A 17,569-nucleotide genomic window follows, 5' to 3' on the forward strand; every position below is an offset into this window, starting at 1 on the left:
GTTCCCAAACTACGCTGACGTTGACCGTCCGCAGTTCTAACATTGCCCATAAAACGATTGTAATTGTCACTCTCAACTATTTCAGAACACAACTCTCCTCCAATAACGTTCACATTAGCTCCACTATCAAGCAAAGCAAAATAATTTTTATGACGAATCTTCAAACTAACATACGGTCTATTATCATTTTCCTTATTGACCAGTGACGAAATGATATGTTTTCCAAGCAAATTTTTCCTTTTATAGAATTCCCTTATCCTTTTCGACGATCTACTAGGTTTTTGTTCAATACAAGGTTCATCAAAAATTCTGGCTCTAATACGATTGTATTCCTCCAAACGTATGTGATATGGTCGTTGTAAGGGATGAATCAATGATTCTGAATGATCTTCCACAGTTGGTAATATTTTGTCTTCTCTATATTGGTTTGTCACGTCAGGTATGTTTGATATAGCCGGTGGGTTGTCTCTTTCTGGTAATGTACTTATTGGTACAGAATCTAATAATTCGTTTTCGGATGTCCGTCCTTTTAGGAACGAACATCCTTCAAAACGTTTCCCCGCTTCTGGCAATTGGGACATTTTGGTTTAAAAATATTCTTCGCCCCACAACCGTAACAAAATATAGTCCTAGGTTCTAGGCAGTCTATGAAACTATGACCAATGTTGTCACAATTCCAACATTTATTATTCCCTTTCACCAAACATATTTCGCTACTGTCGTCTTCTAAAATATTGCCATCAGGAATAGTTTCATCCACCAAGACCTCTGAAACTTGAGTCTTTGGGAATCCACGTTCACGTCTATTCAAATTTGCCAATGACATGTCTTTAATAAATTTCTCGTGCCTACGCACAGCACGTCTTAAATGAGCAACACGAGTGATCTCCAAATGTAGTATTTCGTGTCTAACTTCCGGTTTCAAATTGCGTTGTATCGTCTCACATAATTCATGTTCTGATAAGGGTGTTCGAAGTTTATCACACAGAACCATGATCGCCTCATAAAATTCGTCAAAAGTCTCGTTGTGTCTTTGTTTTCGTCGAAGTATGTCGTCCCTAATGTCAAAGTCAGTTTTATCGTCTTTATACTGGCGTTTCATTGCAATACACAATTCGTCCCAGTCCATGTCCACACAACTCCGATGGAAACGCCAAAACCACTTCAAGGCCTTATCTTCGAAAAGAATATGAGCATGTTCACACAATAGATTGAAATCCCCCCTAAGATTGGCGTTAGTGAGTGTATTAATCCTATAGATGAATTCATCCACTGTAATCTCCGAAGGATTACCAGTGAAACGCACTCTCCAATTTCGGATTATATTCAAAACCCTTTCAGAATTCCGATCAAAATGTCTGTCCAAGTTCCTATTTTCGTTGTTCCGATGGTCTCTAGAGATGTCGCTACGATCATCTCGATTTTCGCGTTCATTGCGCTCTGTAGCTAGTCGTTCAGTCCGATTTAATATGTCTTGTTCTAATGGTCCTTGATTAGCTAACGTCAAATTTCTAAAACTGTCTGCAATCATGTTCGCAATTTCAGTCCTAAATTCTTGTAATGAATTGTCAACAATACGACGAATATTTTCGTTGACAGTTTCCTGTTGGTTAGCTTCCCTACGTGTTTGCATACGAGTTACCGGTCTTCTGATTGGATTAGCAGGTGTCTGTCACCACCAGCTCCCTGATCTACTGAAATGTTATCAGCATCTCTTTCAACCTCAGCTGGTATATTTCCGGCACTACGTACCAGAGGCATTTTTCAATATTATAATGACAATGACAATAATAAAAATATGAAAATTAAATCTGTTGTATTTGACAGATAATGAACGTCAGGTAAATATTAAGTAGAATCGAGAAAATCTTAAGGTCAAATTCAGAAAACTGAATGAGTTAAAGAAAAACTATGTATAAATCACAAAGAGTTACAATAAAAGCAACTATGTTCAATAAAAATGTATAAAACTACGATAAAAATTATCACTACTCGATGAAGTTATTAAGTAGGGGTATACAGGTAAAAAAAAAAAAAAAACATAAAAGTAACTAAGAAAATCACAATAAAGTAACATAAATTAAACCAATGTAAACGGACCAACAAATACCACAAAAAAAAAATATATTAAGAAATAACTTATAACTGCTGGAAACCTTCGACCAAAATCAAAAGAATAATTCCAAAACAATAATAAGTCAAAAATAAGAAATGTTAGAGATTGATTATCCGTTATAGGAAAGTTACCGATTATAAATTCAGTTACTATACGTCCATAAATCCGGAAAAACCAAACTATGAAAATTTAATTTTGAAGAGAGAGAGAGAGGAAAGGAAAGAGTGAGAGAGAAAAGAGTAAATCGGACAAATAATAAAAAGAAATAGAACAGACAGGACGAAAGAGTCGAACGAGCATTGAACCGATAACTACCAGAACCACTTCCCAAATTCGAACCCAAGCCCTGATAGACTTCAGACTCATTAAATGACAGACCGGGAATTGCATATCATAAAAACAATTAACAATTAGATCCACAGCGACAAATAATGAAAACAGAAAAAAAAAAAAAAATAAAAAATTGATAACAAAAGAATACCTCATAAATTATAACCCACAAAAGATTCAGAGTCCTCAGTATCTAGATCAAAATTGCACTAAAATTCTTAAATATTACGATAACTGAGGCCCCACGTTGGGCGCCAAAAATCTCTGTAACGATTCTAAAGGTTTGGTGTAGTTGGTTACCTAGACTTCAAATTAGGTAGCCATACATAAATATAATCCATAAGGTATACTAGAAGTGGTAAAATGTTAGAGTGTAGCTTTTGATGTCGTTCGCTACACTTTTCCCGAGCCCACCCTCCATGCTGACGGAATTAAAGTTTGTTGTCAGCCCAAAACAAAACAAAATGATAACAAAACAAAACCTTATCCTACATACCCCATACTCTTAACTTCACCTTTCATAATTAAAAGATTCAAAATTTCATATTTCAATTCATTATAATATATATTATTTAAAATTTATTAATGTGTTTGAAATCAAATGGTTAAAAATGTGAAATATGTATTAAGAATAGGTCACCATTAGTTAATTTATGAATTATATTTAAAATATTAACGAATATTAAAGGATAAAAAAAATTATAAAATTTTAAAACGATATTTTTTTTTAATATCAAAATTGTATTAAAATTGTATGTATGTATAATGTAGGGTGTCCAACAAAAAGGTATTATGAACAATTCATATTATAGTATGAAGGTATCAAAGAAAACAAATAAAAACTATGGCAACACTTGTTGCAATTTAAATTAGAGTAACATTTAAAAATTGTTCATATCAGATGTTAATGTATTCTTAATTGATTTTTTTTTTTAATGTGGATTATATTTAGATACATAGATAAAACAAATACAACACCACTTACATTAAATTATTGTCCCACGATGTCAGCGGCGCCGGATGACAGAAGATGGTTGCGTGTTGAACTTAAAAAAAACTTTTAAATATGTACCTAAACAGAGTTTGTACTGTATATATGTGTGTGGATTGTATATTTAATTATAAAAAACTTTTATATCCATTAAAGATACAATCCACATATTGGAATATAACATGAGCTTAAGTGTAGACTTTAATTATTATTTAAAATTAGATTTTTGTTTAGTAGATTTATGTATGTGTATTGAATGTGGTATGTGGAATGTGGATTATGTTTTAAATGAAATTATAAATTTTCATCTAATTCAGAATCCACATTCTATTGAAATTGTTTTGTCTTATATAATTATAAGTTAAATATTAAGTTCCAAAATTTTATATAGTATACTTTTAGGATGTCAAATATAAAACACTATTTATCCTAGGTGACCATAAGGAATTTAAACAATTTCAATTTAAAATTACAAACAATGAATACGATAATTGATTAATAAAAAAAAAAAAGTCCAAAGAAATTGTACGATTTTAGAATTTAAAAATTAAAAGAAAATTAAATCGAAATTAACAAGAATGTTGTCTAAATTTATGTGTAATTATGTTTTGATGTCAAATTTAAAAAAAAATCTCGGCTTATTGAAACGGGAGCAAAAAAAAAAATCGTTCAAGTAAATGAGGGTATCGTATCCAACGATATTAGAATTTCTCTTTTATCTTTCCACTTTTATATAAAAACTGGCCACCTTATTTGTATAAACTAATGTATCTGGAACTTCCCTTACAGGGAAGTCCGATTTCAACGGCAACCACACAAAAAAATAATATGGATTGTATCCTGAGACCAAAATCTTGAATGTTGTTATCCACAGAATATTGATAAAATGAATAATTGACCAATTAGGATGAACAGGTTAAGAAAAAAGATAGTAAATTCCGTAGGAAACGGTGACAGTCTTCCAACAATACCTCAGGAAAGATAAATCCTAAAATAAATGCATATTGCCTTTAACACCTAAACATTAACCAAATCCTTTAACAATGTCCTTACCTTAGCGAACAAAATGAACAGAAATTCTCCAATATTTAAAGTTTTCCAATCCAAAAGTTTGAAAATATGAAAATAATTTAAATTTTCTCTGACTTTTTGAACTAACACCTTTTAAAATTATTTTACAAATGACGAAAAATGTTCTATTTTCTGATAATTCATAAAACAAAAATCAAGGCTATCTATGAAACAAAACATAAAAAATAAAATTCTAATAAAAATTTGAATATTTTTACAGCCAAAGCAAAATTTAGTTGAAATTAATAAAATATTATTTTGAATAAAACTAATGAAAAGTAGACACCCTCACAATATAAAATAAAAAAAATTATAATTTTATTATGAGCCACGCACAACAACACCTAAATCACCCCACACAAATTACCTTTCCCGCCCACCGAAATATAAAACACAATTTAATACAATATCATCAGTTAGTATAATAGCTTTTTTTATTTGAACTGTTTATCTTAAACGTAATACAATTAATTCTTACAACCTACTTATATAGTTAATTCCTAACACTACTTATTTTCTATAAAATAATCTGTCATATCGGTATACATATCCAGAAGGTAATATAAGTCCTTTAAATCTTCCTTGTTTTGAGATGATAGAGTTTCATAAGAAATCCATCTTTTTCGCATAGTTGAAAGAACAGGATCAGAAGATAGAAGTAAACTATTAAAAATATCTTCATTCTGTGATTGCCTGGAGCATTTTCTTGAGCTGAATAGTTGAACATGCTTAAAATCTCGATTCCTCGCTTCCTGGGCTTCTTCTGTTAACTCTCCAAGTGGAAGAATATTCGATTCAATTATTATTTGACCATGACACAATACTTTGTGTACTGTTGGTGTTAGTTCCCTCCATGGATACAGAGATACAAGTAATTTAGAAATTTCAGATGTGTATTCCCCAAATCGATTTTCATTAATTTTATGTTTACTATTCAGTGTCATTAAAATAGTTTTAACTCTTCGAAGCAACTCCTTGTCGATTCCAGTTATTTTTGAAGTAATTTCAAAATCACGAAAAAACCTTCTGTGTGTTGTAAGTTGAGATTTCCGTAGTAGTTTCCATCCAACTACAAAATTTTAATCGAAATTTCTTTTGATTTCCATCCACAGACTTACTTTTTACATCAAAAAGTTTTCAATTTTTGATATGCCTGTTTTGTCTACTTTTCTACTATATGTAGTTTTTATATAATTTGAAATATCTTCAATTCTTTCTGGCCCTTTTGAAGATATACTCCATAAAACGGAACACAACTCTTCGTACTTTAATGTAATCTTCATTGTAGATTTATTAAATATGGTACTTAAAATCTGAGAAGTTTACTTATATACCAATTCTTGTCATTTCCGATACAGGTATTCCAAAGTAAAAAATTACGAATTGTCTACCTATTAACATTTAGGACTATATTACTATAACCTGTAATTCAGTCATTGATATTTCTTATTAGTGAATGAATCGAAATTATCATTACCTGTATATTTTTACCTACATGATCATAAACGAAACAGAACGAAATGATCTGTCGAAAAAATTTAGGTAAAAAATAGTTATAAATTTTTGAAAATTTAAGCATAATAGGACCTTTCAATTATAAGGATAAGCAAACAAATAGAAAATAGGTAAATATAAGATTTAAATATGTGCTGTCATACTTAATACTAAAATATGAAAAAGATGAAATTAAAGGACACAGGTTTAAATGAACATATTTTTGAATGTAATTGAGATATTGGCTTGAAATTTTTTGTAAAGGGTCGAGAATTTCCATATCTAACTAAAAAATTATATTAAGGGATAAATATGGACTAAATTGTTGTAGCTATCTGCGATCCTATTAAAATTTTGATATAAATCATAGTTTTAGAAATTAAACAAATATGTAATATATGATAAAATCTTTATTTATGAACAAAACTCAATGAAATTTTCAACGCTTGTTAAATTTGTCATTTCAAATAAGAATATGCAAAAAAAATTGAAAAGGTCAAAGGGCATCCCGCAATTCCCAAAAATAGGAATGAAAATCCCAAAAATGGGATTTTTTACTTTTTTGCCCATAGGGTCCACATTTCTTTCAGGGCTGGGAAAATACTTTTGGAGTAAATAGAAAACATATTGAGGTTTCCAAAACTGCTTTCAGTTTTCTGATCCCAGCTTTGGGATTTTAGAACATGTCGCCCAAAGTTGAAGTTTTGATAAAAAATAGGTCATATTCGGAAGGACGCAGTGGCAACATTTTTAAAAAATAGGACAAGTTTTTTACGCCAAAGCGTTCTGCGTAAAGATACCTTTTAGAAAACTATAAAATTGTTATATGTTCTTAATAAAAATTTGATTTTATTAATAAAAGAGTTAAGACACATTTTTGGCAAAAAAACGCCAAAAATCTAAAATTTTTTGAATTTTTAAATTAAAAAACGTATATTTTTGGATCTGTAAACAATATTGATCTGAAATTTTTTGTATATTATTGGAAATTTTGTTGTCTAACTAACAAGAAAAAATTGAGTCCATTTGGTCCAAAATTACGCCCGGTATTCAAAAAAAGGCGGACCAAGGTATGGTAAATTTTGTATCACTAAATTTTTAAATGCCTATAACTCGGATATTATAAGAGATAAGTAGTATGTCCAAGCATGTTTTTTCAAGACCTCGTCGAGCGCTTTCACAAAAATCTTTGTATTTAGGTGAAAAACAAAAAAATGGCACGAGTTTAAAAATTTTACATGTCGTAGGTACCCTACTTTGAGCCGCCACAGCGCCGTCCCTGGGGCATCTGCTGGGTTCATCTTCAAAACTTAAACTCGAATACTCCTAGGCTACGCTCACGCCAAATTTTATCCCGATCGGATCAGCCGTTTAGAAATGCCAGATTTATTTCCAAAAAATTTCCATTCTGCCCCACTGTGCAATCGCATATTCGAAGAAACTTTGAAGAAATTTGGATTTTTAATAGGCTTAATAAGTAATTCGATGGCATTTTGTATTATATAGTAATTAATATGAAAAAGCTTACTAAATCGGAACTAAATCTAAGCGGCATTAAGTAATACTAGTTAAATAGAGTGTTTAACAATCACTTTTCCATTGTTATTAACATAATCTTTTCAAAAATAAAATACATCTTATTATTGATATATAGAAAGAAAATTGTGGTTCCAAATACAGGACATAACTTCACCATTAATCTCTTCATTCTTACATTATTTAGTAAAAAAAAAGTCCTACTTCTTTAAACCAATTTTTTAAATCAGTTTATAATTATCAGAAAAAATTTTCAAACTAAAACTTTCCCTTAGAGAAACAGATTTTTAAATTTTTCAGTTTTCAAGTTTTAAAAAGATCGTAAGTTTAGGATTATTACAATTTATTTTGCGATTAGTTTTCTTTTTATTTAAGTACATAAATTACTTCGATCATAAAATTTAAAACTATAATTGATTTTTTTACAGACGATTTAGTATACTTCGGAGTTGAAGAAGAAGTTATATTTCCTACATATTTAGCAGGTGCTACTGAAAGTGTTCTACTAATTGAACAAGAACTTTCTACACAACCCCATATTCGCAAAAACTTTGAAGAAGTTTGGATTTTTAATAAGCTGAATAAGTAATTTCATAGCATTCTATGTTTTTCTTTATTCAATTCAAATGGAAATGGTTTTATCTGTTAGAAGTGTCTAACCAGAACGGTTAATTTTAATTTGTAAATAATACCTGAATCATTACAATTAACACTATCTGTACCGTACACAATATCCATAAAATTATTATTATATTTTAGAATAATCTTCAGTTGGTCCCTTTGAAAACATACCATAGACTGTCAGTAAACTAATTCATAGATTAGTCAATGAAATATTACATATACTAATTAACAGACTAGTCAGAAGACTAGCTAAAAGACTAGTTCATAGATTAGTCTATTAACTAATCTATAGATTTGTCGATAGTCCATAGATTGTCAAAAGACTATTACACCGATTTGTCAATAGGCTATTCTATAGACAGTCCACAAAATATTAAATAAACTGGTCCATAGATTAGTCAATAAACTAGTTAATAGTCTAGTCAATAGACCAGTCCATAGTCAAGACAATAGACTTGTCTATAAACTAAGTAGTCCATAGATTAATAAATAAACTAGTAAAAAAATTATTTAATAAGCTAGTCCATAGATTAGTCAATAGACTAGTCTTTAGAATATCAATAGATATTCTGGTCCAATATTATAAACTGGTCCATAGATTAGTCAATAAACTAGTTAATAGTCTAGTCAATAGACCAGTCCATAGTCAAGACAATAGACTTGTCTATAAACTAAGTAGTCCATAGATTAATAAATAAACTAGTAAAAAAATTATTTAATAAGCTAGTCCATAGATTAGTCAATAGACTAGTCTTTAGAATATCAATACATTTGTCAATAGTCTAGTCGATAGACTAAACCATATACTAAGATTCCTAAGATTCTTTCTCGACGAGTCCTTAGTGTTTGACAATTGCACAATTAGTGTTCTGAGGTTTCCTCCTGACAGCCACAAAATCTGCATAGCTTCGATATGGAGTTTCCTAGGATGAATTGATGATATCTGAGACCACAGTGTCTCGTGAGTAGTCCCTTTAGTATTCTGAGATCACGTTTGTTAAGCGATAACAGCTGTTGGGAAATTCCTCTTGATAGCTTGATTAAGCGCTTGGTCTGTCGAAGACCTGTTGTTGCTTCCCAGTGGCGAGCAAAATCCGATTCGACCCACGATACGCATCTTTGTCTGGCCAAAGAATGGTTCAGATACCAAAGAATAGATTAGTCAATAAATTAGTCAATTGACTAGTCCATAGATATGTTAATAGACTAGTACATAGACTACGCAATGGATCAGTCCATAGACCAATCAACAGTTGAGAACTATTAAACACACTAGATTAGTCAATAAATTAGGCAATAGAATAGTAAGTAGTTAATAAATTAGTCCATAGTCAAGTCAATAGACTAGTCCACAAACTATTTAACAGACTTATCAATAAAGTAGTCCATATAATAATCAATAAATTAGTCAATAGACTACTATATTGACTAATCCTAAAATTTGCCAATAGATGAGTCCATAGACTAGTTAACAGTCGAGTACACAAATTTGTCAATAGACTAGTCCAATGACTGGCCAACGGATTAATAGAATTGCGCAACTTTGTGCATTCATAGTTATTAAAATTTATTTGACAGTTCTAATTTTTAGAACGATGCCTATTTTTAGTACTCAGTTCAGAATGTCCGAAATTTTACATATATACATCACTCTTGAAGTAAATATGACTTAAATATGTATTTGAAATAAGCTGATTATTCTTAAAGTCAGTTCATATTTCTAATTGTTCGTAAAGTTGCATACACTCGAGGCAATCATTATTAGCTCTCACAACATTCAAGTTTCAAACAGATCGGTAGTTTAGAACTACATTATAATCGTAAAATAAATTTTAATAATTCTGTATAATTTGTAAAATTTTTTACATTTTAATTTGAATACAAACAATATTACAATTAACACAGCCTTTCCATTATACAATACCCAATATTTATTATTATTTTTTTTTTTTAGATGACTATTATGATATAATTGAATTAAGATTTGGAGAATCTTTTGATTATGACGCAATAATCCTTGAATCGTCAGCCGTTTCTACAGAAAGTGTACCGAAAATTGAACAAGTCTCTGCGAAAACGACTATTCGTAGCAACTTCGCAGAAGTTTGGATTTTTCATAAACTAAATAAGTAATTTCAGTGCATTCTATGTTTGTAGTCTGAAATAACGAATTGGGATTAATATTGTAATGTTTACAGAAATGGGATTCAAAATACATTGGTCCGTCGTTTAAACATTTAGTAGCACAGACCATAATTCAATAAGTTAGACTCTATACTAGTCCATAGACTAGTTCATAAGCTTGTTTATAAAGTGGTCTATATAACTATTTCCTAGATCACTGAAAAGTTCGTCGATAAGTTCATAAACCCTTTCATAAACTAGTTCATAAACTTATCTGGTCAATATACCAATCCTGACACAAGTGTATAGGATCGTTCATGGACTAGTTCAAAGAATAGATGACTAATCTGTAGAAAGTCGATATACTATTCAATATACTAGTTCATGACAAGTCGGTAGTGTGGTCTAGTTAGACTAGTCCATAAACTAGTTCATAATTAGTCCGTACACTAGTTCATTGTCTAGTAAGTAGACTTGTCGACAGAAGAGTCAGTGGAAAAGTTAAGAGACTAGTCTATAAACTAGTCCATAGGCTACTCCATAGGCTAGTCCCTAGACGACTCCATAGGACTAGTCCATAGACCAACCAATTTATCATACATCTAAATATTATTGTTATCATACATCTAAATATTGTTGTTGTTGTTTATCTTGAAATGTTCGCGTTGTGTTCATCCGAAAAGCCGAATAATGGTCGTAAGCCCAGTTTTAGACTCAACAATAATGATATAACTTCTATCTCATATAAAATAAAAAATTTGCACCAACTAAAATTGCTGAGTCTCAATCAGGACTAAACAATAGTGAAATTAGTAACTTAATTATATGAAGCTTTCAATAAAACATTATGTTGTCCGCTTAAAAATTCATTCATTTAATTCATTCTTTTTTTAGATTTTAAATATGACCTATTTAAACTTAAGATACCACAAAGTATAGGGCTAAGATTTGGTGTAAACATCGACGGTGATACTGAAATGAACGATGATGGTCTAAGAAATACAAGAATACGCCAACATTTTACACATATTTGGATTTTTCAAAATTTTCAAAAGTAATTAACCCAAAAGAGGGAACAAACAATTTTTGTTCTTTTTAATATATTCGGAATTTTTCATTAAAATCATATAAAAATGTAAATTTGGCATTAAATTACAAAAAAATATTTTGCTTAAATATTTTATTTTTTATTATTTACATAAAGTTTATAATTTAAGTTTATAATTTGTCTTAGCAACTCCCAAATGATACAGATTTTTGGTATCATTTGGGAGTTGCTAAGACAAAAACCATTTTTAGGAATGTTAAATAGGAGGATTATCTTTCAAAAACTTGATTATTTTCAGAGTAAAATTTAAACAATTTTACAAATTTTGTGAAACATTGTTTTGATTCTAAAATTCTTTTACAGAATTTTTAAGGAACCAGTTCTATAGTTATACATTATACCGCAATTCAATATAGTAATTTATTTATGCCATTTTGTTGCCAAGTCCATGGATTCTTAACAGACCCGAGATCTATATTAATTTCTAATAAAGGGTTAATATATTTCTTTTTCGCATAATTATAAAAATCTTAAAAATTATTTATATACATATATTTTTTGATATTTTCTATTACTAGGGTTGGTGTCTTAGCTAAACTTGGCTAAAATTGTCTAAATGTCTAACTATCTATAACTGTTCCTGTTATTTACAAACTAATACAATTTCTAACTTATATAAAACCCTATACACCGAAAGAAATTTATTTAAAATAACTACATTATACTATATTTATTTTATATTTAACACATTTTATATTATTTGCATGTTATTTTTCATAAATCATACTAATATCTGCAGTTAAATGTAAAGCTTTTTGTGTTGTAATTGTTTAAATGTTTTTGTATTTAAATATTTTTATATACAAAATTAATAATATATATTTTTTTTTTCCTTTCCTTCTATCCCGATTTCCTTAACAACCCCATTTAGCACCGATAAAAATGGTTTGGCTACTCTTACCAAAAACATACCCGATACCATTACTTCTTGGGTAGTGACCGGTTTCTCTTTAAACGATAAAACCGGCTTTGGCATGGTGGCAAATCCTACAAACATTGAAGTTTTTCAACCCTTCTTTTTAAGCACTAATTTGCCCTATTCCGTTAAGCGTGGTGAAGTTATATCCATACCCGTAGTAGTCTTCAATTATATGGATAAAGCCTTAGATGCTGAAGTCACCATGGAAAATACAGATGATGAATATGATTTCACTGAAGTTTCCAATGAAATTGAGGAATTAGTTTTAGAGGACAAACAACGTGTTAAAAGAGTAACTGTCCCCTCTAATAGTGGTAAAAGTTTGTCTTTTATGATACGTCCCAATAAGGTGGGAGAAATTACCTTGAAAATTAAGGCCATAACACCCTTGGCTGGTGATGCTATACATCAAAAACTTAAGGTAGAACCAGAAGGTGTTACTCAATATGAAAATCAAGCCATTTTTATAACTGCCTCTAAAGAACCCTTTAAGGAAACTCTTAAAACTGCTATACCCAAAGAAGCAGTATTGGATTCTGAATATTTGGAATTTTCTGTGGTTGGTGATATCTTAGGTCCCACTATTAAGAATATTGATAAATTAGTGCGTAAACCTTATGGTTGTGGTGAACAGAATATGGTTAACTTTGTGCCCAATATTTTAGTTTTACACTATTTGGATGCTATTAAACGTGAAATGCCGACTGTGGTTGAAAAAGCTAAAAATTATATGGAAGTTGGTTATCAACGTGAATTGAACTATAAACATAAAAATGGTGCTTATAGTGCTTTCGGTGAGGGCAGCAGTGAACCGAATAGTTGGCTTACCGCTTACGTGGCTCGTTCCTTTATACAGGCTAAAAAATATATTACCATTGATTCGAATGTCATTGATGAAGCATTACAATATGTGGTATCAAATCAATTGGAGAATGGTCAATTTAAACAGACTGGACGTTTATTCCATCCGGCTCATCAGAATGATGTTGGTTTTACGGCTTTTGCTTTATTGGCCTTTTTGGAAGATATGGTAAGTATTAGTATTTCTTATACTTTTCATATTTCATCTAAAACTTCAATTATTTTCCATTTATCTTCTAGGACTATTCTAACAAATATAAATCAGAAGTCGAGAAAGGTATTAAGTATTTGGTGGATAATATTGAAAAGGAAAGCGATACCTATGCTCTTGGCCTGGCAATGGTGGTCTTAAAGAAAGTACAACATCCTAGTGCTGACAAGCTAATGGAAAAACTAGAAAAATTAGCTCATGAAGAAAATAGTCTTAAATGGTGGACAAAATCGTCTAAGGATCATAACAACGATATTGAAATAACAGCGTACATATTGGAAGCTTATGTATACACTGAACCAGCTGGAAAACTTTTACCCATTATTAAATGGTTGATAGGTAAGCGTAATAGTAATGGTGGTTTCGATTCAACACAAGACACCGTTGTGGGTCTACAAGCTCTAATCAAATTTGCTGAAAAGTATATTGCTGGTGGAGATGGTAAAATGACAATTAAGTTTGAGGCTCAAGATGAAGAGGGAAAAGAAACCACTAAGGGTAGTTTTTCGGTAGATAAGGAGAATTCCTTGATTTTGCAAACTCATGTAGTAAGTGTAATAAGATTAATTGTAATTTGCTATATAACTTATAAACTTTTGTTGTTCTTCTATAGCTTCCCAAATCCTCCCGTCAAATAACATTGGAAGCCAATGGTGAAGGCTCATCACTGGTACAATTATCTTATCGTTATAATTTAGCCAACAAAGATGACAAACCTAGTTTCAGTATTAAGCACACAATTCAACCAACCAATTATCCCAGTCTATTAAAAATGGATGTTTGCTCTGAGTTTGTTCCCGGCGCCAATAGTGATTTAAAAGAATCTAATATGGCCATTATGGAAATATATCTACCATCTGGTTTTACCGCCGATACCGATAAGTTCGATGCCATACGTCAAACCAAACAAGTACAACGTGTTGAAACCAAGAATTCCGATACAGCTATTATTATATATTTCGATTATCTAACGGCTGGTGAAGAGGTATGCTTTAATGTTAATGCCGAGAAGACTCATGCAGTTGCCAAGCAAAAGCCAGCCGCCATCACCATGTATGATTACTATAATTCGGATCAACGTGCCACTGTTTACTATGAAGTCAAGTCATCGTTGTGTGATATTTGTGAAGAGGGTGAATGTGGCAAAGGCTGTGAAAATAAAGAAGCCAATAGAAAGGCATAAATACTAAAAAATATTAAAGAAATAAATATTAACAATTAAATAATAAAATACTAATATGTATGTATATAAATAATTCACAAACATTAATAAAAACGGTTGAATTAGAAAAAAAAGTACTTTTTCGAGATAGTCTGCTATTTGTACTCATAACTTGTTACCTTGTGTGCTGTTACATACGGAACGACAAACTTATATATACCCTATATCACCACTGATTATGGTGGAAGTTATAAAACGTATCACACACCAAATTTTCCACATTTTGATGTTATAGACCCCGTGACGGTATACTTGTGTCTAAAATATTTGATTCTTTAATTGTACAGAAGTTGCGAAAATTTAACGTGAAGTTTTATTAAAATCGAATATTTTTAATAAAACAAACCATGTAATATTGGGAAATTTTCTTGAAACCATAGTGAACGATTATTTTGTTTTCCACCTAGTATAATGAAGACCCGTATTTATGCCATAAATTAAATATACATATTTTTATAATTATATAAAACTAGCTATACCCAGTGTGCTTTGCTACACTAAAAGCAAAAAAACCCACTTACACATGGGAGATGACAATCAAATTATTGTAAGTTCGCCAATTTTTCCGAATTTAATTAATATGTGAGGGGCCAATCCCCCCATTGAAAGTCCGCCAATTTTTCTCTAAATGGTCACATGAATGTCAAAGTTCTTCTTCTGTAAAATTTGAAGATTCTAGCTTCTACAGTATCTCAGATATACGAATTTGTCTATATAATTCATATCCACCACCATCAGTGGTGATAGAGGGTATATATAACTTTGTCATTCCGTGTGTAACACCAAGAAATATTCATCTGAGACCCAACAAAGTATATATATTCTGCGTCCTTATCAAATTCTGAGTCGATTTAGATATGTCCGTCTGTCTGTGTAAAACACGCTCACGATAAAACGAAGCAATAGAATTTAACCAAATTCACCCAAAACGTTCTTCATTTTTGTTTGGTATTGAAAATGGGCAAAATCGGTTCACACCGGGAGAAGTTATGAATCAAAATTTAAAACAACCTCGAAAAAAAATAAGCATTTTTTACACATTCCGATGTAATTTTCTCGAAAACTATGTAAGATAATTCCATGGAAATCACCACACATTCGTTTCTGCACAATATCTTGCTAACTGCTGAAAATTACTAGAATCGGTCCACAATTTCATGTACCTCCCATACAAAAGTACATATTCCCGGAAAAGGGGTTTTTTGTTCATAACTTCCGTCACAATGTTGATATCTTCACAAAATTTTACAAATTAAAATCTTATGTCAATAGAATTCATTCAGAGAAAAAATTTTCTGGATCGGTCCATAATTGGACATAGCTCCCATACAAGGTACCCTCCCGAAAATCATATAAACGCGCATAACTCATTACCAAATTAAGATATCCATATAAAATTTGGTATAAGTATTGTCCATATGTATAGGAATATTACTGTGAAAGTTTTTTTCCGATCGGTCCATAATTGGTCATAGCTCCTATACAAGGTCCCCTCCCAAAAATCACTTAAACGCGCATAACTCATTACTGAATTAAGATATCCATATAAAATTTGGTACAAGCATTACTTATATACACGGAAATATTACTGAGAAAATTTTTTCCGATCGGTAACTGGTCATAGCTCCCATACAAGGTCCCCTCCCGAAAATGACTTAAACGCACATAACTCATTACTAAACTAAGATATCCGTTTGGTACAAGTATTGCTTATATGCACAGAAATATTACTATAAAATGGTTTTACGATCGGTCCATAACTGGTCATAGATCCCATACAAGGTCCTCTCCCGAAAATCACTTAAACGCACATAACTTTATATACATAATTGGTCATAGCTCCCATACAAGGTCCTTTTACGAAAATCTCTTAAACGCACAGTACTCATTACCAAATAAAGTTATTGATACAAAATGTGGCACAAATATTAGTTTTGTATACAAAAATTCTATTTCAAGATTTTTTCACGATAGGTTCATAACATGGGTGCGCTCGGTCCCATACTAGGTTCCCTTCAGAAAATCACTTATACACACATTACTTATTACTAAATTACTATATAGATACAAAATTAGACTGAAATATAGCTTTTATGTACAGAAATTTAGCTTAAAGAATTTTTTACAATCGGTCTATATTTGGTCATATTTCCCATGCTAGGTCCTTCCCCTAAAAGCGCTTTAACCGTATAACAAGTTGCATTATCAATTTGTGCAGAACAAAATTATATATATGTATTTTGAAAATCCTTAAATCTTTCACACACATGCATACATGCAAATACTAAATATCACTGTTAATCTTGGGATTTTTCTATTTAAGACATGAGAAAACTTATTTCTACAAATATTTGATCAATTAGAAAAGTATTAATATAAAAGTAGCTGGTGGAGGGTATTTAAGATTCGGCTCAGCCGAATATAGCACTCTAACTTGTTTTCCCCCAAAATGTTCAGATGAATATGAAAGTCCTTTTTGCAAAATTTTAGGAATCTAGTTCTATTAGTTTCTTAGATAAAATATTTTGTTGTATTTAATTCATATGGGAAGTGCCGCTCCCCCTATTGGTAGTCCTTCAATTTATCACCCAAAATATTTACATGGATGCTAAAGTTCTTCTTGCAAAATTGGAAGCTTTTAACTCTAATAGTTTCCAAGATAAATGAGTTTGTGTATTTAATTAAGGAGGTGCCACGCCCCTGCTGCTAGTCCGCCCATTTTTTATCCTAACTAATCACATTGAGACTTATGTGGCTCCGACCAAATTTGAGGGCTCTAACTGTTACATTTTCCGAGATATACTGATTTAATATTTTCTTAATATGGAAGGTGCCGCGCCCACTATAGTCATTCCGCCCATTTTGTCAAAAAAATATTCTTATGGATGTCAAAGTTGTCCGTGCAAAATTTGAGAACTCTAATTGTACCAATTTCCAAGATATATGACTTTTAATAGCTATT

At 31.0% G+C, this 17,569-nt stretch overlaps 1 protein-coding gene across 13 annotated transcripts in view; it reads left to right on the forward strand.

Moving 5' to 3' along the window:
• The window catches only part of LOC119604403 (alpha-2-macroglobulin-like), a 54,872-nt gene extending 40,127 nt beyond the window's left edge, over positions 1 to 14,745 (forward strand). For 11 of the 13 annotated variants that reach the window (XM_037956974.1, XM_037956972.1, XM_037956979.1 and 8 more), the window contains exons 6-8: positions 12,266 to 13,343; positions 13,415 to 13,933; positions 13,999 to 14,745. In XM_037956974.1, the coding sequence (XP_037812902.1) occupies positions 12,266 to 13,343; positions 13,415 to 13,933; positions 13,999 to 14,568 (2,167 nt within the window). In that variant the 3' untranslated portion in view covers positions 14,569 to 14,745. Of the gene's footprint in view, positions 1 to 7,966; positions 8,124 to 10,116; positions 10,292 to 12,265; positions 13,344 to 13,414; positions 13,934 to 13,998 lie in introns of all 13 variants that reach the window. The other 2 variants (XM_037956980.1, XM_037956977.1) reach the window with 2 other exon arrangements.
• Positions 14,746 to 17,569: the final 2,824 nt, after the last annotated feature.

This window comes from Lucilia sericata, unplaced genomic scaffold, assembly GCF_015586225.1.
Source record: "Lucilia sericata isolate MDLA Ls3-8-SP2 unplaced genomic scaffold, ASM1558622v1 Contig000389F_arrow, whole genome shotgun sequence".
Classification (NCBI taxonomy): Eukaryota; Metazoa; Arthropoda; class Insecta; order Diptera; family Calliphoridae; genus Lucilia; species Lucilia sericata.